At 43.3% G+C, this 21,544-nt stretch overlaps 1 protein-coding gene across 2 annotated transcripts in view; it reads left to right on the forward strand.

The window, feature by feature from the left end:
• The first annotated feature begins 4,289 nt into the window (after positions 1-4,289).
• The window catches only part of DHTKD1 (dehydrogenase E1 and transketolase domain containing 1), a 53,273-nt gene continuing 36,018 nt past the window's right edge, over positions 4,290-21,544 (forward strand). For both annotated transcript variants that reach the window (XM_079915177.1, XM_079915178.1), the window contains exons 1-3: positions 4,290-4,523; positions 19,342-19,497; positions 21,101-21,312. In XM_079915177.1, coding sequence (XP_079771303.1) covers positions 4,367-4,523; positions 19,342-19,497; positions 21,101-21,312 — 525 coding nt within the window. In that variant the 5' untranslated portion in view covers positions 4,290-4,366. The remainder of the gene's footprint in view (positions 4,524-19,341; positions 19,498-21,100; positions 21,313-21,544) is intronic.

Here is a 21,544-nt window from a genome sequence, read left to right on the forward strand (position 1 = left end):
TCCCTCAGCGGTGAAAGCACCGAGTCCTGACCACTGCACTGACAAGGAATTCCCCATATCATCAGTTTAGATGGGACTTGTGGGTCACCAGTTTGCAAAATGATCATATTTTAATATATCATGGAGTTTAGTATATCATGAGTTCATAATGACACAGAAGAGGGAAAATGTCGGGTAAGCAGTATTCCACATATGTGGATCCTGGGTCCAGAAGAGAGATTATGATGGTGATTTGTATTTGGTGTCATTTCTTTTTTATTGCTAATTAAAGTCCTGAGTGTGAATGAGATTACAAAGGAAAAAGGGTTTGTGTGTGAAAGTCTGGCACATTGAAGTTTCTGGCTGGAAAATGGGAAGACGAGAGTTTTAAAAAATGAGTCTAGGGATTTCTCTGGTGGTCCAGTGGGTAAGACTCCATGCTCCCAATGCAGGGGGCCCAGGTTCGATCCCTGGTCCGGGGAACTAGATACCACATGCCGTCATAACTAAAAGATCCTGCAGGCTGCAACTAAGACCCAGCGCAGCCAAAATATGTACATAAATATTTCTAAAATAAATAAATGAATAAAAAATGAGTCAAGGTTTGTGATCTATAAAGAACTCTTTAGTCGTAATAAGACATTCAGACTTTATCCAAAGAAGAACAGAGGACTTCTCTGGTGGCACAGTGGTTAAGAATCCACCTGCCAATGCAGGGAACAAGGGTTCAATCCCTGGTCTGGGAAGATCTCACATGCCGTGGAGCAACTAAGCTCCTGAGCCACAACTACTGAGCCTGTGCTCTAGAGCCCGTGAGCCACAATTACTGAGCCCATGCTCCACAACAAGAGAAGCCACCACAACGAGAAGCCCACACAACAACAACAAAGAGTAGCCCCTGCTCGCGGCAACTAGAGAAAGTCCACGCACAGCAACAAAGACCCAACACAGCCAAAAATAAATAAATAAATATATTAAAAAAAAAAAGAAACAAAGAAGAACAGAGAGTCATGAAAAGGTTTCAGGCAATAGTGATGTGAATCTGTTATTAATTTATAAAAATAACTCTGACTCAGTGTGAGAGGAGCACAGCAAAGCAAGGAAAGACCCAAGACAAGAAGACAATTTAGGAAGCTACTGTGGAACTCCTGGAGAGGGGTGCTGATGGCCCAGACAGGCAACAGGTGGAGAGTGAACATATTTGAGAACGATTTTGCATGTATTTAAGATCCAGAGCTGGGATCTGTATCATGTTTATTCCCAGTTGCTTCCAACTTTTGTGCAAATTTCCCTGCTGATTTGAATCCATGCATTAGGGATGTGCCACACCTTCTGCCCCTTCTCTGCATCATCTGTCAACTTCCTAGTCACTTCTCTTAATTCACTGAAAACTTTAACCTACGACTAGGAGTCTTCCTCTACTCCGAGTCCTGCCATTTCCAAGGAGATATTAATGTCTTTATGGCAACTCGTCTAAAAACCTGTTGTCCAAGTTCCTTGATCTTCTCACCTCTGATGACACTCTTCCCCACCTCCACTTTAGCCAACAAGCTGGTCATTATCAAAATTTACATCACTGCTACAATGATCACTTCAAACATTCTGTTTTCTGTCTACAACCTTCTGTTCCAGATGTGATTCTCAAGCACCCCCAGTTTACCTAGTCTTCAACCTCATTGGAACTGCCAACCCACTGGCACCTTTCTTTTGTCAACAGCCCATTCTTATACTTGATAGCATTTTAAAAATGGTAGCCTAGAGCCCATGTTTTATTATTTCAATTGTCCACTAACCAATATCTTAAATGTCTTTGCCTCTTGACCTTTCTATCACATCTGCCTGGAAAAACTTCAGCCCTGAATGAATCCAGTTATCATCCTTCTGAATTTCTCAGTACCAAGGCAGAAGAAAAATTACAAAACAGCAGAAATTGGTATCTCTGTATATTCATGGCCACCAACCTCAACCGGGTGAACTTCAAAACTTTAAAGATACGGGCTTCCCTCGTGGCGCAGTGGTTGAGAGTCTGCCGGTGCAGGGGACGTGGGTTCGTGTCCCGGTCCGGGAAGATCCCACGTGCCGGGGAGCAGGCTGGGCCCGTGAGCCATGGCCGCTGAGCCTGCGCGTCCAGAGCCTGTGCTCTGCAACGGGAGAGGCCACAACAGTGAGAGGCCCGTGTACCACAAAAAACAAACAAACAAACAAACAAAATATATATATCTTAGGAATTGTTCCAATTCAAGACATAATGAGCTGCTTCATTCTTTTTTATGACTCTATAGTAGTCTGTTGTAAGGAAGTAGTATAACTTATTTAATCTCTTATTTTTTGATATTTAGGATACTCACAATCTTTTAAAATTTAAGTTATAGACAATACAACAGTGAATATTCTTGTACACACATAATTGTGTTCGAGTGTGTGTATGAAAGTTTATCTTAGACTTTCAAATTCCTAGAAGCGGAATCACTGGGTTAAATGAAATGTGCATTTCTAATTTTGTAAGATATTGACAGTTTTCCCTCTATAGAGTTTGTACCATTTTACATTTCCACTAGCAATATATGAGTGCCTATTTCTCATATATTTACCAAAACAGAAAACTTTTGAAACATTATGAACTTTGCCAATCCACATCGAGAATTCTTATCCAAGGTCCACAGGCCCCAAGAAATTTATTCCAGAGACTTCCCTGGCAGTCCAGTGGTTAGGACTCTGTGCTTCCACTGCAGGGGGCACGGGTTGGATCCCTGGTAGGGGAACTAAGATCCTGCATGTCGCGCGGCCAAAAAAAAGAAAGAAAAGAAAAGAAACTGATTCCAATTTTTGCCTTCCACTCAAAGTCCCAACTGCAAATGTCAGTCAGTGAGACCACCATTTCACCTACATGAGAATCCCCACTCCAACTATGCACGCTTTTACCCCTGGTACATTCAGTCCCCTGATCCAATCAACTTTTCAACATAAGCCTCCCTTCAACTTCTCCAGCCTGGACTGCATGGCTCAGTGCTATGAATTCTCCCTTGCCCCATCTCTCCATCATACCTGCCTGGCAAAAATCCATCCTTAGTTAAATACAACTCCTGCCTACCCTGCACCTGCAAAAGGAGCTGAACATATCTGGAGAAAAACTCACAATCACTCTGTCTTGTCTGAGTCAAGTCCGTAACCACAAGCCTCAGTGGGCTCTTGGCAACCCCCAAATCATGACATTTCTGGGTCTGTTCACTTTCCCATCCCACTGCTTCATATCTTTTTATCCCTTTCAGTCCTCCCATGTCTTTTCACTCCCACTTTCTGCTGTTCATCTTGCTTAATATTTCACCAAAAAAAGTTGAAGCAGAAAAGAACTTCATCATCGTTCCATGATTAAATCTATCAGCCTACCGAAACAGATAACGCTTATGCTCTGCCTTTCCTCCCTTTTATATTCTATGAAGTGCCCTTGCTCCTGTCCAAGGCTAACCTTGTCACTGTGGGAGATTGGAGATTCCCTTCTCTGGGATATAAAGGGACACTGATCTCGTAATTACTTCCTTCTTTTTTATTGAAAGCTCTTTTAATCACGCAGTTATCCTGTATCTACCTTTCCACTCCCATCTCTCAATACACACCCAATTCGCCGGCCTCTTGGAATCACTTGCAACGCCTTGCAGCCTCTCCCAGGCTTCTGTGCTCATGCTTGCCCCTCTCCTTGGTGTGCCCCTCACCTTGCACATTTACCTTACTCCACATGAAATCTTCCACGTCCACTTTCTCTTCACTCCTATTCTATCGCTTTCGTACAGGCTCCTTCTCCCCTATTTTATTCTTTCTCCCTCAGTGTTTCTTACAAAAATGCAAATGGAGGGGGGATGTTGATTTTCTGGTTACTTCCTATGACCTTTCCTTCAAACCAAGTCCCTTGGTTTGAGTCCCAGCCACTTTTCATGCACCCTGTCGCTAATTTTTCCTTTCTGTAGGAGACTGCATCGTGTGTGTGAGGATGTGCTCTGGGGCTTCCAGGAGAGTGGTGGTGGGTGATCACTCCTGGTGGGAGACCGCAGCATATATAGGTATATCAAGGTTTATACCAGAAAGCCGGTAACGCTCTACTCAACACTCCCCATTTTCCCAAATCCAGGGCTACCCTCAGCCTCTAGGACCGCGCGAGTCCCAGCGGATCCCGGGGCGCGGCTTCGCTTTGAAGGCCGCTGATCTAGATTGGCTCCGAGGGCCGGTCCTGGCCAATCAGGACTGGGGGCGTTGTCTCGAAGGCGGGGCTTCCCCTCGCCTACCCCCCCCCCCCTCGCCTCCCACGCGGTGGGTTCCAGGAGCTACCTCCCTGTGAACGCGATCCCTAGATCTCCCGCAGAAGTCTCTGGGCCCGGGGGGGGCCTGGCGGGACATGGCCTTGGCCACTGTGGCAGCAACAAGACTGGGCCTCGGCCGGGCCCCTCCGCTCCTCCTCCGGCGCGGCTACCAGACAGAGAGGGGTGTCTACGGCTACCCGCCGAGGAAGCCCGAGAGCCGGGAGCCCCAGGGCGGCCTGGCGCGCCCCCCAGGTCAGGGGTTGGGCCCGGGCGGTGGGCGTGGGGCCTGGGGAGGCAGGGGGCCTTCCTGCCTGGCCTGGGGTGGGGTGCTTTTGATAGTTGGGGCTTCTAGGGGCCTCAGTGTGCGAGTAGGAGGGTGGGGAGGAACGTGAGGCGAGGGAGCAGAGGCGGACAGGCGTGCCTACAGTCAGGGTCGGGGGTCACAGAATGGTTTTGTGAGCTCTTGTCTTTTCCATTCCTTGGTCGTAAAACGTATAAGAACTTAGCTCTTTGCGGAGTCGGGGCTGCAGGAAAAGAAAAGTTCTAAGATATCCCAGCTCCTGGAGATCACCCAAGGATACATTTCCAGGTCCGTCTCCAAAGCTGGTGTGAGCCGGGATGTGTGGGGATCGCGACTGTGGCAGGGTGAAGAGGGCAGTTAGTAGATGGTCTTGGACCACAGCATGGTATTTATTGTCCATTTGTCTCCTCTGTGTAGCCTCTTTAATTTCAGAGTTTAGAACTCTTTGCTGAATTTAGAAACGTGTTACTCAGGTTTTAATGTATTACGAGACATGAATATCAGTTTTTGGAAGCTCTGTTGCATCCTCATATGCTAGAAACTAATTTTGAGCATTTGGTTTATGCTCCAAAGTTATTGTATCTTTATTCATCTTCACAGAATAGAAGATGAACACAGATCGATTATTAGAGGAAGGTCATTTGGCATCTTTGATCCAGTTATTGGATAAACAATTAGGAGCCCCTTCATCGTCTAAACACCTGACCTTTGAGCAGTACATCACACACTGGAACCTCAATATTTTGCTTTTGATCCCAGGGGACATTTAGAATAAAACTGATTCTCCTTCTTGAGTCTAGCGGGTTTCTTTAGGGACAGGATTTTGGCCAGCTAGATTGCTAATCCCTTGAGAGTAAGACTATAGGTATCTTATTTCACTTGGCAAATTGAATGCCCAGAATTTTACACGCCAACTGTCCTCAAACTGAAGCGCGCATTCAGATCACTCTGCATGATGTTAAAATGCTAGCTTCCAGGCCAGCCTCCCTCTCCCCTCCCCCAAACCCCACCCTAGTTCTCATTCAGTGGCCTGAGATGAGGTTCAGGAATTTGTATTTTTATGTCACTCTAGGTGACTCTCTAGCAGGACGTCCGTGGCCACCATGGCCAAACACTGTTATAGTCATAAGGGATGTATGTGTAAGATGTATTTGACAATCTCTTCTTCAATTAAGAACTTACTAGTGTGTGCTCAGTGTGCAATTATTGTGATCTTATTTGAGGTTTTCCCTCACTGCTGGGTCTCTGTTTGATTCCTATTACCAGCCTGGCAGTCGAGAATTAATCTTTGCTGGGAAAAGTCTGGGCTGGTGGTTCTCAATGGCAAGACTGTATCCAAATCATCCAGGGAGCTTTGGGCTGGTGTGGTTTGAAAAAATATCTCTGGAGTTGATTTTATCTGTATATAATCTTCTCTCTTCCCTCATCACCAACTTGTGCCTCCCCACCCCTCCTAGCAATGAACTTGCTGTATTGTGGGATCCTTGGTGAACTTTGAAAGTTCAGTATTGAGTTAGAACTGCAGGCTAAGGGTACGATATTGTGTTGTACTGAGAGGATAGAGTAAAATCAATACTGAGAAATAGTTGTTTGTTGCAGTTATGGGATCTGACTTAAGGAATTTTTTTCCTTATATCTTTTTTTAATACTCTGAATAAAACTTAAAGGCAAGTGGGCCGTTTTGTAACTTTCTCCAAAATTATCATTCCATGTAGATCTGTGACAGTTCTTTCTGTTTAAGAACTTATCACATCATTTTGTAAAAACTCTTTTTATAGATACTACTCCTACTAGGCTGTGTGGGAGAATGGGGAAGGAGATTACATATAGCTCACGTCCAAAGAGCTTGGTCACACTTCTATACATACCTGCAAGGGAGACTGGAAACCATAGTCTTTACTCAGGGTGGCTACCTTCCAATTAAAAATTATTTTGAGAGAGAAGAGGAAAATAGATGTTGGAAAATAATTAGTAATCACGCTCGGCCCCTTTGGCCATTCAAATATCCTAAGCTTTTCTTCCCACACATAGAATGTACTCACTTCCTCCCTCCTCCATTAAATTCCTTAATCCAGCTCAAAGTCCATTTTCTCTGGAGAATGTGCAGTCCTCTCCAGCAGGTGTGGCTGTGGCTCCTTGGAGTCTGGAATTTTATGAACTGCCATCCATCCTGAATATATACACATTCGATGTACAAAGGAAACTCCCATCCACAAAAGGAAAGAATGAGGAATTTATAGCAGCCACTGGTTCAGACCAGTTATCAAGTCCTGTTGGGTAGGAATGGTAAAGCCCCTTTATGTGGCTTAGTGGTAAATTCACTAGATTGTCTGGCCCCTCAACTCTGCCCCTGTCCCTTCCCCTGGTCTTGCCTTATGGGTTCTTCTTCTTCTTTTTTTTTTTTTTAAATTTGCCCATTTTAAGGATGTAGTTTTTTTGTGTTTTTTTTTTTAGATGTTGGGGGTAGGAGTTTATTTATTTACTTTTTGGCTGTGTTGGGTCTTCGTTTCTGTGTAAGGGCTTTCTCTAGTTGCGGCAAGCGGGGGCCACTCCTCATCGCGGTGCGCGGGCCTCCCACCATCACGGCCCCTCCTGTCGCGGAGCACAGGCTCCAGACCCGCAGGCTCAGCAGTTGTGGCTCACGGGCCCAGCCACTCCACGGCACGTGGGATCCTCCCAGACCAGGGCCCGAACCCGTTTCCCCTGCATTAGCAGGCAGACTCTCAACCACTGCGCCACCAGGGAAGCCCACGGGTTCTTCTTTAACCTGTATCTTCTGAGGGCATTGGGGAGTGTGCCCTCCTTGGGGGCTGCACACCTTTCATGGTCCACTTTATTTTGATAAAGTTAGGAGCCTGAGAGTTACTTTAGGTAGTCATCAATTACAGATTTTTTTTTTCTGGCCAGAGTTGGGATTTCTTTGGCAGTTCAGTTTTTAATTTTATTTATTTTTATTTCTTATTTTTTAAATTAGTTTTTATTGGAGTGTAGTTGATTTACAATGTTGTGTTACTTTCTGCTGTACAGCAAAGTGAATCAGTTATACATATACATATATCCACTCTTTTTTAGATTCTTTTCCCATATAGGTCACTACAGAGTATTGAGTAGAGTTCCCTGTGCTGTACAGCAGGTTCTTATTAGTTATCTATTTTATATATAGTAGTGTATATATGTCAATCCCAATCTCCCAATTTATCCTCCCCTGCCCCATTTCCCCCTTGGTAACCCTAGGTTTGTTTTCTACATCTGTGACTCTATTTCTGTTTTGTAAGTAACCTCATTTGTACCATTTTTTGAGATTTGGAGTTGGGATTTCTTTGGCAGTTCAGGTTTTTAAAAAATTTATTTATTTATTTTTGGTTGCATTGGGTCTTCATTGCTGCGCGCGGACTTTCTCTAGTTGCGGTGAGCGGGGGCTACCCTTTGTTGTGGTACGTGGTCTTCTCATTGCGGTGGCTTCTCTTGTTGTGGAGCACGGGCTCTAGGTGCACGGGCTTCAGTAGTTGTGGCTCACGGGCTCTAGAGCGCAGGCTCAGTAGTTGTGGCGCACGGGCTTAGTTGCTCCACGGCATGTGGGATCTTCCTGGACCAGGGCTCGAACCAGTGTCCCCTGCATTGGCAGGCGGATTCTTAACCACTGCGCCACCAGGGAAACCCGGCAGTTCAGTTTCTTAAATAAAATTCCTAGGACTGCAGTCTTTTTGCTTTTTGGCTTTTTGCTTCTAGTCATTCCATGAGCAATTTGCCCACAGTCAAAGAGCTCATCTGGGCCTAGTTTTTAAGCCTGCAAACCCTGGTCTTTTATTTACTGCTTCTACCCACTCGACTCCCTAAATTTAATGGTGTTTATTTTGAGACCATCTCAACTAATATGCTGTAGTGGGAAGGCAAAACCCTTTGTGTGATATTGAAGGCTCAGCTGGCTTTCATCATCTAACAGATAATGCTTACTAGAAGGTACTTAAAAAGGGGTTTCATCTTTTCTCCTATATCCGGCCAAGTCAGCCTCTTCAGAACTACCTTAACTAATTGCTTCTACTCTTCCAACCTTGGCTGGGTCTGCCCTCTAGGTACTGAGGCCACAGATGGAGAAAACCTCCCAGTAGTGGAGTGAATTTCCCTCCATCTTTTCTTAATGATGAACTATCTCCTCCTTGACCTCACCTTTCTTCTGGGGCTTTCCTGAAGATGACAAGAAACGATGAACACAGACTACTGAGCCACAGGCTCCATGGGCATGCAGCCTGCCTTTCAAGATATCGCAAGTGACAGTTTTACCGAATGTCAGATAACATAACACTGCTTCAGCTTTCTAGTCTGAAATACCTGGGTCCTCGGTACCCACCACCTGACTGCGAAGCCAGTGTCATATACATTTTAGGTTCTGTTATGGCAGCAACCCACCTCCAGTAGCAAATTCAATATTGGATAGGATGTGTTCAGGGGCTGTGCCAGAGACCTGGAATAACAGTGGGTTGAATAAAGTAAGTAGAAGTCTGAGCTGGTATGACAGCTCTGCTCTGCAAAGCTGTAGGGGTTCAAGTTTCTTCTATGTTGTTCCTTTGCCACTCTGTGGGTGTTGCTTTCAACTCTGGTCGAGGATAGTTCACCACTATAGCCACAAACTGGCCAGCAAGAGGGAGGAAAAGGGGGAGGGGAAGAGAACACCATCTCTTTAAGGGTAAGACCCAGAAGTTGAAACATCACTTCTACTACCCTCTCATTGGCCAGAACATAGTCATATGGCCACCCTGGCTGCAGGGAAGGCTGGAAAGGGTATCCTTATTCTGGGTGGTCATATACTCAACTATCTGTTACCATAAAAGAGAAGGGAAATGGATGTTGGGAGTTATAATAGTCTCTGCTACAGATGTACTTTAAAAATCTGGGGCAAGCAACTTTTCACCTTGTACTTCCTGTCCCATTTTGAGCACTCTATTTCTCAAAGCCTTGCTTTCTTCATATTTTCACTAACTAGGATCCTAGTCTAGGTGTTTAATTCTGGCCTGCTACCAAAAAAAAAAAAGTTGAATTCAAGGGTTCTTAACCTGGGCCCATGGACCCCTATGAGAAGGTTTCAGGGGGTCTGTGTACTTTGCACAACTCTGTGTGTGTGTCTGTTTGTAGGCCGAGGGCCCGTAGCTTTCATCACATTCTCAAAGAGATCCATGACTTCAAAGAGGTAAAACTGCTAGCCTAGCTGGTATTATAATTTATAGCCTAGTTCCCTTCCAGCTTAGTCCAGTCTTTCTAAAACGTTGGTTTAATTGACTTTCTTACTCAGGTCTCCAAAGGCTCCACTTTGCCTCTCAAAATAAAATGCAGGTTCTTTAGGTTGCTACTCAATGCCCTTCATGTTTCTTGACATGTTCTAATTCTTTCTTACCTCTTTCCATATAAATTCCCCCACTTTCCAAATCTCTTCTTCACTTTGTGCCTTTCCACTTCTTACTCTCCACAGTCCAGCTCCATCCCCAAGTTCTCTGTGACATCTTTCCAGACAACTCCAGGCTATCCTAATCTGAATTCCCTTAACTCTCAGTATGGGGCCCAACCCCTTGGACTGTATTAAACTTTTTCTAATTGTGTGCAGTTTTGTGCGGGGATCATCTTCTCATTTACATTGTAAGATCCTGCCTAGTAAAGACCTTGTCTTATATTCCTTTCAGCTCTACACTTAACTAAATACTTATTAAATGATTGATTCCTACTAAGAAGTGGAAATAGGGTTCTGTATATGCAATTTCTTTGTGACATTTGATACATTTGAATTTTGCACGTACAACCGTAACACCAAGAACTAAGAAACACTTTATATATAGGGTAATATACTGTATTACCATGTTCTAGAAGAAGGAATAACTTTTTTTTTTGCTGATGAAGACAATTAAGATTCATTGGGTTTTTCCTTAAATTCTGTTTAACTGTGTGCTTATGGTCTGTTCTAGTAATTATAGGAGGCTGATGAGGCCAAGGACACAGTTTAATTGGCTTTAGTCTTTCTTTTTTTCGGCCTTGCTGTGCAGCATGCAGGATTTTAGTTCCCCGACCAAGGATCAAACCCATGCCCCCTGCATTGGGAGGTGCCCCCTGCATTGGGAGCCCGGAGTCTGAAGCACTGGACTGCCAGCTAAGTCCCAGCTTTAGAGTTTTTCATAATGCCTACCAGTTGTCCTAAAAGGTACCATCTTTGTTGAGAGGAATGACTGAGTTAGTGGGATGGATCATGTACATTAACTTTTGGTACTGGCAAAATGAATCCAAGGACAAACCCTACTGAAAATGGACACAAGGCATCCTCCCACATCCAAGGTGACACAGAGAAACGGGAGGAGGTATGGTCAAAGTTATGGTGCCTCCCTCCTCCTCTTTGACCTTCATCAGCCTTCTTTCTTAATATGTTTATCTTGGCCAAATATCAATGCCTGCATAGGATGACTACTTCATTTACTAAGATTTTCACTGTAGTAAGGCTTTGGAGAGATATTGGATTTGCTTGTAGTAACCTTTTTGGGTGGCAGCGGTTTCACTAGTTAAAATTTGACCTGTGATGAGTGTCCTTTGTAGCTGGCTATTAGTAAAACAGCTTGTACTTTAACCTCTGTATACCTCAACTTCCAAGTAAACTTGAATTTATTTATCAACAATCCTAATTTAAAATGGAGGTGGGTTTCCATATACATTTTAGAAGTATTTGTTCTAGTTCTGTGAAAAAAGCCATTGGTATTTTGATAGGAATTGCACTGAATCTGTAGATTGTCTTGGGAAGTATGGTCATTTTAACAATATTAATTCTTCCAGTCCAAGGCCATGGTATATCTTTCCATCTGTTTGTGTCATCTTCCATTTCTTTCATCAGTGTCTTATACTTTTCCGAGTATATGTCTTTTACCTCCTTAGGTAGATTTATTTCTAGGTATTTTATTCTTTTTGGTATGACACTAAATGGGGTTGTTTCCTTAATTGCTCTTTCTGATAGTTCGTTGTTAGTATATAGAAGGGCAACAGCTTAGGACCAGTGATTCATAGGCATAAATTTCATTATGAAGGATTTGGGTTATTAAAAAATGGCAGAATTTAGAGACCATTAGGAGATGGGAGCTGTAAGATTCCAAACAGCGTTTAGTGGTTACTGATCTTGGAGATCAGCTTTAGTAGTTGAAGTGAGGTTGCAGGTATGTTGCATATTAGAAATAATAGGAGCCTTGGGAATTCCCTGGCAGTCCAGTTGTTAGGACTCGGCACTTTCACTGCTGGGGCCTGGGTTTTGTCCCGGGTCGGGGAACTAAGATCTCACAAGCAGCGTGACGCGGACCAAAAAAAAAAAAAAAGAAGAGAAAGGAAATAATAGGAGCCTTTACTGGAGGTATAGGAAAAACAGTTGGGGAAAATCTTATTGCATTAGAGATTTTCAAAAATATTTAGATGATTTTTTAAATGTTTCAATGACTTCTAGTTATCTCATCCTGTTTGCTGTAGGCCCTGGACTTTCCTTTTCACTTTTTGTTATGGTATAGTAGGTAAAACACTGGATTAAAATCAAGCACACCTGAGTACAAATAGTTCAAATTCCAGCTTCTTCATTACCAGTGTCACCTTCTGCAAGTCACTTAACGTGTTTGGGCCTCAGTTAACTCTTCTGCAGATAAGGGTGCCTATTTCAGGGCTGTTACAGGATTAGATAAAATGACGTATCTGAAAAATGTAACACAATGTGTAGCACAAGTTAGTACTCAATAAATGGTCACTATCATTTATTATCAATCTGTGACTGTTGCTCACCTATTTCGGCAATGATTTAAGAAAGGAATCTCAAAAAAAAAAGGAAAGGACCAGAACAAGGTTTCTATTTAAAGTTTGGTTTTTTGCAAGAAAGAACTATCTGGCAAAATAAATTTAGCTTATAAAGATATCATGTTTGAGATGGGAAGAGAAGATGATTGGATGTAAAATGAACTCAGCTGCGCAGCCTAGGTATGAGTTTGTTGTACAGAATTCATAATAATAGTATTCTGGTACCAAGTCTTGCCTTTTGATATGGTTATCTATGAAGTTCCTAAGTTGAAGCTGGTGGCAGCTGTCTCATTTCTTTTTTTCTATAAATTTCTGTTGTTTATTTATTTATTTATGTATTTGGCTGCATTGGGTCTTCGTTGCTGTGCGCGGGCTTTCTCTAGTTGCGGTGTGTGGGCTTCTCATTGCAGTGGTTTCTCTTGTTGCGGAGCACGGGCTCTAGGGCGTGCGGGCTTCAGTAGCTGTGGTGTGCAGGCTCAGTAGTTGTGGCTCGTGGGCTCTAGAGCGCAGGCGCAGTAATTGGGGAGCACAGGCTTAGTTGTTTCTCGGCACGTGGGATCTTCCAGGACCAGGGATCGAACCCGTGTCCCCTGCATTGGCAGGCGGATTCTTAACCACTGTGCCACCAGGGAAGTCCCCGTCTCATTTTAACAGGGCCTAAGAGGGGACTTCCCTGGCGGTCCCGTAGTTAAGACTCCACGCTTCCATTGAAAGGGACCTGGTTTCGATCCCTGGTCAGGGAACTAAGATCCCACATGCCGCAAGGTGTGGCCAAAAAAAAAAAAAAAAATAGGGCCTATGGGACTCCAATTATGGAGTTCTCTTTCTTGGAGTCTTTAGTATTTTAATAGATAGCCAATGTTCCCGCTTGCTCTAAGCATATGCTGACTTGAATGCAAAGAGACTGTGGATTGGATCTAGATATTTTGGGGGGAGGCTGTTTATGACCAGATGATGAAAGAGAACTGTATTGACTTCCAGTTGAAGTACTAAGTTTAGTTTAGGTTATCTGTCAGTGTACTTTATGTTGGTTAATATGAACACATTTCTTTCTGAAAATAAAATGCTATTCAACACTATCCAGTGCCCCCACTGTGTTTGCTTACAGCAGAGAATAAAGTGAAGTAGATATCCCTATCATAATGTTTTTTATTTGTTTGTTTGTTTTGGGTGCACGGCACGTGGGATCTTAGTTCCCTGACCAGGGATTGAACCCGCACCCCCTGCATTGTAAGCACAGAGTCTTAACCACTGGACCGCCAGGGAAGTCCCTCATAATGTTTTTTTACTCTTGTTTTAGCTAAGGTTCTTTTGGTCACAAGCAGCAGAAACCAACTCTGGCTATCTTAAGCAAAGAGGGGACTTTATTTGAAGGGTACAAGGGTATCTTCTAGAGCTGAAAAACGTTTCAAGTAATCAAGAAGGGAGTGAACCAAAGCTAACTCTGGGAATATTGGCAGAGGCTGTGTGTGGCCCGATAAGGCACAGCTGTTAAGGTACTTAGCTCCTGTGTCACCCATAATGTGTGTTGGGGGGTTCACAAGACCACCCCACATTTAGAGATTCTCCAGAAGGGACTCATGGCACTCAGTCTATAGTTGTACTCATGGCTAAGGTTTATGGCAGTGATGTGATAAGGACACACAGCTGGACCATAATGGAAAAGGCACAGGAAGAGTCTGGAGTACCTTTGTGCAGGCTTCCTTCTGCGTTCTCCCATGAGGCATCACACGGAATGCACTCCTCTTCAAGAAACACAGCAACATGTGTGCAATGTTCCTGCGCAGGGAATCCTATTAGAGTCTCAGCACCCAGGGTTTTGTTTTCTTTTTTTTTTTAACATCTTTATTGGGGTATAATTGCTTTTCAATGGTGTGTTAGTTTCTGCTTTATAACAAAGTGAATCAGTTATACACATACATATGTTCCCATATCTCCTCCCTCTTGCGTCTCCCTCCCTCCCACCCTCCCTATCCCACCCGTCCAGGTGGTCACAAAGCACCGAGCCGATATCCCTGCAGGGTTTTTATTGGGAGAGGTTCGTATAAGCACCCTCTGCATGTGCCAAAATCCCAGACTCCCAGAAGGAAAGCAGGTGTTCAGCCTAAACTACCTTGTTCTCCCAAACAGTCGAGGCACAGTGGATCACCCTTACCAATTAGGGACAGGTGAGGCCATTCCTGAAATTCAAATTCCCAGGCAGCAACCAAGAGCATAAACCTTGCAAGCAGGCTTTTCTAAGGATAGCAGTCTCACGCTCACTCTTCTCGTATCTCTTAATTCCAAGTCTCAAATTCTGGGAAGATTGAATCTGACCCACCTTGACTCAGGTGTCTTTGGAATCCATTGACTCTTTGGGAGGCAAAGTGGAGCAATAGAGACATGGCCCTGGAACCCACCCTCTGGGATGGGAAGGTACAGTTCTCAGAAGAGAAGGACCCAAAGTGATCAGGAGGGATCCACTGCAGCCCTCATACGGCATGTTTGAGGGCTCTGGAAACCTTTGATCGGGAGGGTTCTGTGATGCCATTACAATACAGTGAATTTCAGGACTTCATTCATTCAAGTAATAACAAATATCTCTTGAGCATCTACTATGTGCCATTCTCCTGAGCCAGAAGCACGCCTCCAGTATTTTCCATTTTATTTGGAAGAAGAGCGTATATATCTGCTACTGTGGTTTGCCCTATTCTCTCTGGCTTCTTAGGAATTTAAACATCCAATTAAATTCCTCTGAACTTTCACAGATATCGTGAGCACTGAGTCATTTGGTCAGTATTATGCCTCAGGTGAAGGGATTCATTTTTCTCTTACAGTAATCCTTTGATTTATACAGTAACAGGGAGTTTTTTTGTGAAGAAGATATGTATTCTATTGCTGTGATCCAATCCATTTAAATCTTTTAATTTCATTATTTGCTACCAAAGTAATCCAGCTGAAGCAATTTTATCCAATGCATTTGACACTGAAACTTGGTCAGTTAATTTAACAAAAAATCATTAAATCAAGGATTATCATAATGAAATGAGAGACACTTTACGTATTTTAACTCAAGTATGTTTATTTTTGGTTTTGTATATGCAAATCTTTAAAGTGAAGAGCACTTATGAAAGCAATCTGAGTGTGGAATCTCCTAGATTTTTATAATGTCTCCCCTAATGTTTACTTTTCCCCATAGCAACAGCCTTAGGAACAAATATAATTTATTCTTACAAGCATATAGTCAACTGGTGAGGGCAGTGGAGAGAATCTGATCATCAGAAGCTTTCAGGGTATATTTAAGTCAGTTAAATGGATACAATTTAAAGAGCTCTGGGAATTTCCTGGAGGTCCAGAGATTAGGACTCAAGTGCTTTCACTGCCTTGGGCCTGGGTTTGATTCCTGGTCGGGGAACCAAGATCCCATAAGCCTCATTGTGTGGCCAAAATAAATAAAGAGCTCTACTGGACATGTTCATTACAGAAAACTTAGAAACTATGGTAAGCAAGAAAATTTTTTTTTTTTTTGGCTGCGTTGGGTCTGCATTGCTGTGCGTGGACTTTCTCTCTAGCTGCGGCGAGCTGGGGCTACTCTTTGTTGTGGTGCACGGGCTTCTCCTTGTGGTGGCTTCTCTTGCTGCGGAGTATGGGCTCTAGGCTCAAGGGCTTCAGTAGTTGTGGCTTGAAGGCTCTAGAGCACAGGCTCAGTAGTTGTGGCGCACGGGCTTAGTTGCTCCACGGCATGTGGGATCTTCCCGGACCAGGGCTCGAACCCATGTCCCCTGCATTGGCAGGCGGATTCTTAACCACTGCGCCACCAGGGAAGTCCCAAAATTAAGAATTTTGTTTGTTTGTTTGTTTGTTGTTGTTTTTTTTGCGGTATGCGGGCCTCTCACTGCTGTGGGATCCTCCTGGACCGGGGCACGAACCCGTGTCCCCTGTATTGGCAGGCAGACTCTCAACCACTGCGCCACCAGGGAAGCCCCAAAATTAGGAATTTTGACATAGGATCATCACTAAGTTTTTGGTCTATTTCCTTTATATATGTGGAATATATACATGCAAGTGGAGAGACATATATGAAGTATATAGATACTAATATGCTAGATATACTATATAATGAAATATATATTATACACCAATTTTAACAAAAATCAGGCTTATGCTATATATATAGTGTCTTTTAGTCTTTTTCCATCTAAACAAACTGATGCTTTTCCAGTAAGCATTCTCCTACAGCATTATCTTGTGATGACTTTTGGCCAGTGGGGATTAGTTATCAACACTGTGGCATGTCCCTAAGAGGACTGGGGGTTTGTAGGGAGTTAGAGGACTAACTACAGGGGAATGTCAGTGAGGAATGAGGAGGCATTGACTCCACCTTCAGTACCGGAGGGACGTGTGTGTGGGTGATGAGTAACTTCACCTTCCACTGGTGTCCTCAGGGGAAAGCAGATTCCCGTGACGACAGGAGTATAAGCAATTGTTTAGGGAAGAGGTGAAGAGGGTAGGGAGACCTGTTAAGCATGGAACAGAATTCCAGAGGTCATAATGGAAGGATCTGGGAGACAGAGAGGGAAGAGATATGGGACTGGGTCTGGTGGAAGATACCAGAGCAGTGAAATGAGGGTCTGAGAGAAAACAGATGGTCAGGATGGATGGAGGATGTGCCCCAAGGTGGGAGGGGAATAGTCCTCTCTCTCTGGCTCTTTCAGAATAGTAGGTGCCACATGTTTTTCGGGGTGAGCAGCATCCTTTTGTGCCAACTCCCCCGTCAGTGTTCTAGAGTATCATTAAAAACTGGCTTTTCAGTTAGCAATTTCAGTTAGAAATTGAAGCAGTGATCCCTGAGCTGATGTGGTTCACTAAAGAGAATGTTTTCAAAAGAGGGCTAGTAGAAGACTTCCCTGGTGGTCCAGCGGTTAAGACTCCGTGCTTCCAATGCAGGGTGTGTAGGTTCAATCCCTGGTCAGGGAACTAAGATCCCATGTGCTGCGTGGCATGGCCAAAAGTTTAAAAAAAATAAAAATAAAGCATTAAAAAAAAGAGGGCTAGTAGATTGTGGTGAGAATGGTGATGATAAGCCTATATATTTACCACTGGACTTACCCCACTAAGGATGTAGTTTTGCAGATGATATTGGAAGTCGTGGATGAGATCACCTAGAGAGAAAGTAGATTGAGAAGAAGACCCTGGGCAGACCTGGGGAGAACCAATATTTTAGAGGTGGACAAAGAGGAGGATCCCCTAACCCACTTCTCGCCCAGCAAAAGTGATTGAGGTTGAGTAGCCAGCGAGTTAGGAGGAAACCCAGGATCTTGCAATGCCAGAGAGCCCAGGGAAGCAACTGTTTTTAAGGAGGAGTGGCCAACAGGGACAATGCTTTAGACAGATATATCTGTCTGTATTTTAGCCAGAAATATGAAGGTGTCCTACTTCATAACCAGAATAGAGACTATAGCAAAATTATATATGACTCCTCCAGCTTGAAATCTGTTCATTTACTGGGATTGTTTGATGAGTTTATTAGACATAGTGTGGATCCTCTTAACTGCCGGATTTGTGCCAACAGATCCTACATATTCGTATGAATATTGAATGCATGTTCAACACACCTCAGTTCTTTCCTCTAAGCCTGTGACAAGAGATACACTGCAGTACCCTGAATACAAACCCCAGCACATAAACATGTAGCTCTGAAATCATTGTATGGCAACACATGTTCATAAAATGGTCAGTAAGCATTTCAAAATATGCTAACAATTTTCTTTGGGTTCTGAAAATAAAAATGCAAATTTTTGTAATGTTCAGAAAATGTGTGCCCTTCATGGTGGACTTGCTCATCTTCAGAGATTTGTGCTTGATTTGTATAAGACCACCTTGATGAACTGAAGGTTAATCGATTGTGGGCTTGAAGGATTTTCTTCCAAATTTTAGAAGGGCTTTCCTGTGGGAAAGGGAAGAAAAGCAGCTTCTGGCTCAATATAAAATCATCTAAGATAGAATTGGATTCATTGAAAGATAATGATTCCCCCTTGAGTAGAGACTGGGGAATTACTCATTTAAGGCTGTACAAACGGGATTTAAAATTTTTTTTCATTATGTGAGTAACAAGATAATTTCTAAGGTCTTTTCCTACTGTACGATTTCATGAGTGTATGTACCTGGGGTCTTTAAGAAATAAGGAAGGCTGGGACTTCCCTGGTAGTGCAGTGGTTAAGAATCCACCTGCCAATATAGGGGACACGGGTTCTAGCCCTGGTCTGGGAAGTTCCCGCATGCCGCAGAGCAACTAAGCCCGTGCGCCACAACTACTGAGCCTGCGCCTTAGAACATGTGAGCCACAACTACTGAGCCCACCTGCCACAACTACTGAAGCCTGCGCACCTAGAGCCCATGCTCTGCAACAAGAGAAGCCACTGCAATGAGAAGCCCACGCAGCGCAACGAAGAGTAGCCCCCACTCCCCGCAACTAGAGAAAACCCGCGCACAGCAACGCAGACCCAACACAGCCAAAAGTAAAATAAATAAATTTATAAAAAAAGAAATAAAATAAGGAAGGAAATGTAACATTGATTTTGTAGTTCAAATTGTCTGTATTTCTAATGTACGATATAAAAAATCTCAAATAATAATTAAGAGGACTATAATTATCCATAATCTCAGCATTTTAACAGTTATTTTCAGTTTGGGGTGTTTCCTTTTAATATCTATCCTCGTGCATAATTAGTTTCACAAATGTGCACTTATAGTTCTGTTTCCTTTCTGTATTTTTCAGTGACTTTCGCTCTCAGGAGATAAATTTAAGGAAATAAGTGTGTTTTCCTGGAGTCTGTTAGTCTTTAATCCTGAAAACCACTGGCAGCTGTGGTGGGTAGGAGCCGTGTGTTTAAAACTGTCCAAGGCCACAGAGGCTTCTTTGAAAAACTGATTTTGCAGCTTGTGGGCATTTCCTAAACTATATTGTTCTGTTGTTTTTTCCCCCTGAATTAGTGGATCATGGCCTTGCCAGGTTGGTGACGGTGTATTGTGAGCATGGCCATAAAGCTGCCAAAATCAACCCCCTCTTCACTGGCCAAGCCCTGCAGGAGAACGTGCCTGAAATCCAAGCCCTCGTGCAGACGCTGCAGGGACCCTTTAATACCGCAGGTAAAGCCCATCAACAATGGACTATCCACGTGACAGTTAACTGCCAGTGAGGTGGGGCTCCTTTCTCTGTTCTTGAAGGACCCACATGCCCGCTGGAGCTGAGGCTTCCACGGGTGTGAGGAGACAGTGAGGGGCACATTCGAACACTGTCTGGGAGGAGCAGTGTTGGGGTTCTAGAAGGGTCTTCTGATAGGACCCGTTTCTTCTCTATTCAAATCATATGTACAATGGCCAGAGGGTACATGAAAAGGTGCTCAGCATCACTAAGCATCAGGGAAATGCAAATCAAAACCACAATGAGGGGCTTCCCTGGTGGCGCAGTGGTTGAGAGTCTGCCTGCCGATGCAGGGGACACGGGTTCGTGCCCCGGTCCGGGAAGATCCCACGTGCCGTGGAGCAGCTGGGCCCGTGAGCCATGGCCGCTGAGCTTGCGCTTCCGGAGCCTGTGCTCCGTAACTGGAGAAGCCACAACAGTGAGAGGCCCACGTACCGCAAAAAAAAAAAAAAAAAACCACCATGAGCTATCACCTCACACCTGTTACAATGGCTATTGTCAAAAAAAACCCCAAAGATGGATAAACAACACAGTCCTACTGTCAAGCACAGGGAACTATATTTAATATCCTGTGATAAACCATAATGGAAAAGAAAATGAAAAAAGATGTATATATATGTATAACTGAATCACTTTGCTGTACAGCAGAAATGAACACAACATTGTAAATCAACTATACCTCAATTAAAAAAAAAAAAAACCCAAAGATACAAGTGTCGGCGAGGATGTAGAGAAAAGGGAACTCTTGTGCACTGTTGGTAGGAATGCAAGTTGTTGCAACCACTATGGAAAACAGTATGGAGGATACTCAAAAAATTAAAAATAGAACTACCATATGATCCAGCAATTCCATGTCTGGGTATAAATCTAAAGGAATCGAAATCACTATCTTAAAGAGATATCTGCACTCCCATGATCATCACAGCTGTGCTCAATCAGTATCAAAGATCTAACGTTTATTGTAAGAAACTATACACGATATAAAGAAAATGTTGGTTTGTTAAATTCATATTGTAGGCTTAGGCAAATGACTGATAATTGATTTGGTGCTGGGCCAATCACATACTACAAACCTTTCTTTTCTCTGGCTGAGATTCAGGGAGATTTCCTTTTACCTTAGAATATTGCATTGCTATCAATATTAATTCACATTAAGACCAACTGTGCAATAATAGGCATTGCTTTATAGATATTAATAAGACTTGAACGTTTTGGTAGATAGATGTTTCAGATAAAGGTATACATATGATTTGTAGCTATAAAGCAGATGAAAGGTAGGTTCACAATTTAGTTCGAAATGACTATAGAATCAAAATTTGGCATAATGCATCATGGCTCTGTTCGAGAGATGGAAGCTTTTTATTCCCTCTCCTTTTAGTACCTGTATGGCCTTTGATCATATTTTTAGTTTTGCCTTTAGAAAAATCTAGATAACCCAAGTTACTTGGAATGAAATGCTCTGAATTCAAATAAGGATCTTGGTATGTTCTATAATTAGTTACATGGTTGATTATTCTTTAAAACGATCCCTTTGATTCCATTTCGTAGGATTACTGAACATGGGGAAGGAGGAGGCCTCTCTTGAGGAAGTGGTAGCCTATCTCAGCCAGATCTACTGTGGGCAGATTTCTATTGAAACCTCCCAACTTCAGAGCCAGGAGGAGAAAGAATGGTTTGCCAAGCGGTTTGAGGAACTGAAAAAGGAGACATTTACCACAGAAGAGCGAAAACATCTGTCAAAACTAATGCTAGAATCTCAGGTATAAAAGTAGCAGCTAATATCAAAGAAACAGGTCGATTCATTTTCTACAAAGACATATAAATATTGAAGAGAGGGAGTTAAGACATGAACTCTCTGAATGTAGCCCCATTTACCCCATGGCCTCAACACAAGGGGCAGGGTAACACATACCACTTTATTCTAAGTAGAAGAAAGTAGATCACCAAACAACAGAACTATTGGTGCTTCTCAGAGTCAATATGTTTTATGTA

Source organism: Stenella coeruleoalba, assembly GCF_951394435.1.
Source record: "Stenella coeruleoalba genome assembly, chromosome: 2".
Classification (NCBI taxonomy): Eukaryota; Metazoa; Chordata; class Mammalia; order Artiodactyla; family Delphinidae; genus Stenella; species Stenella coeruleoalba.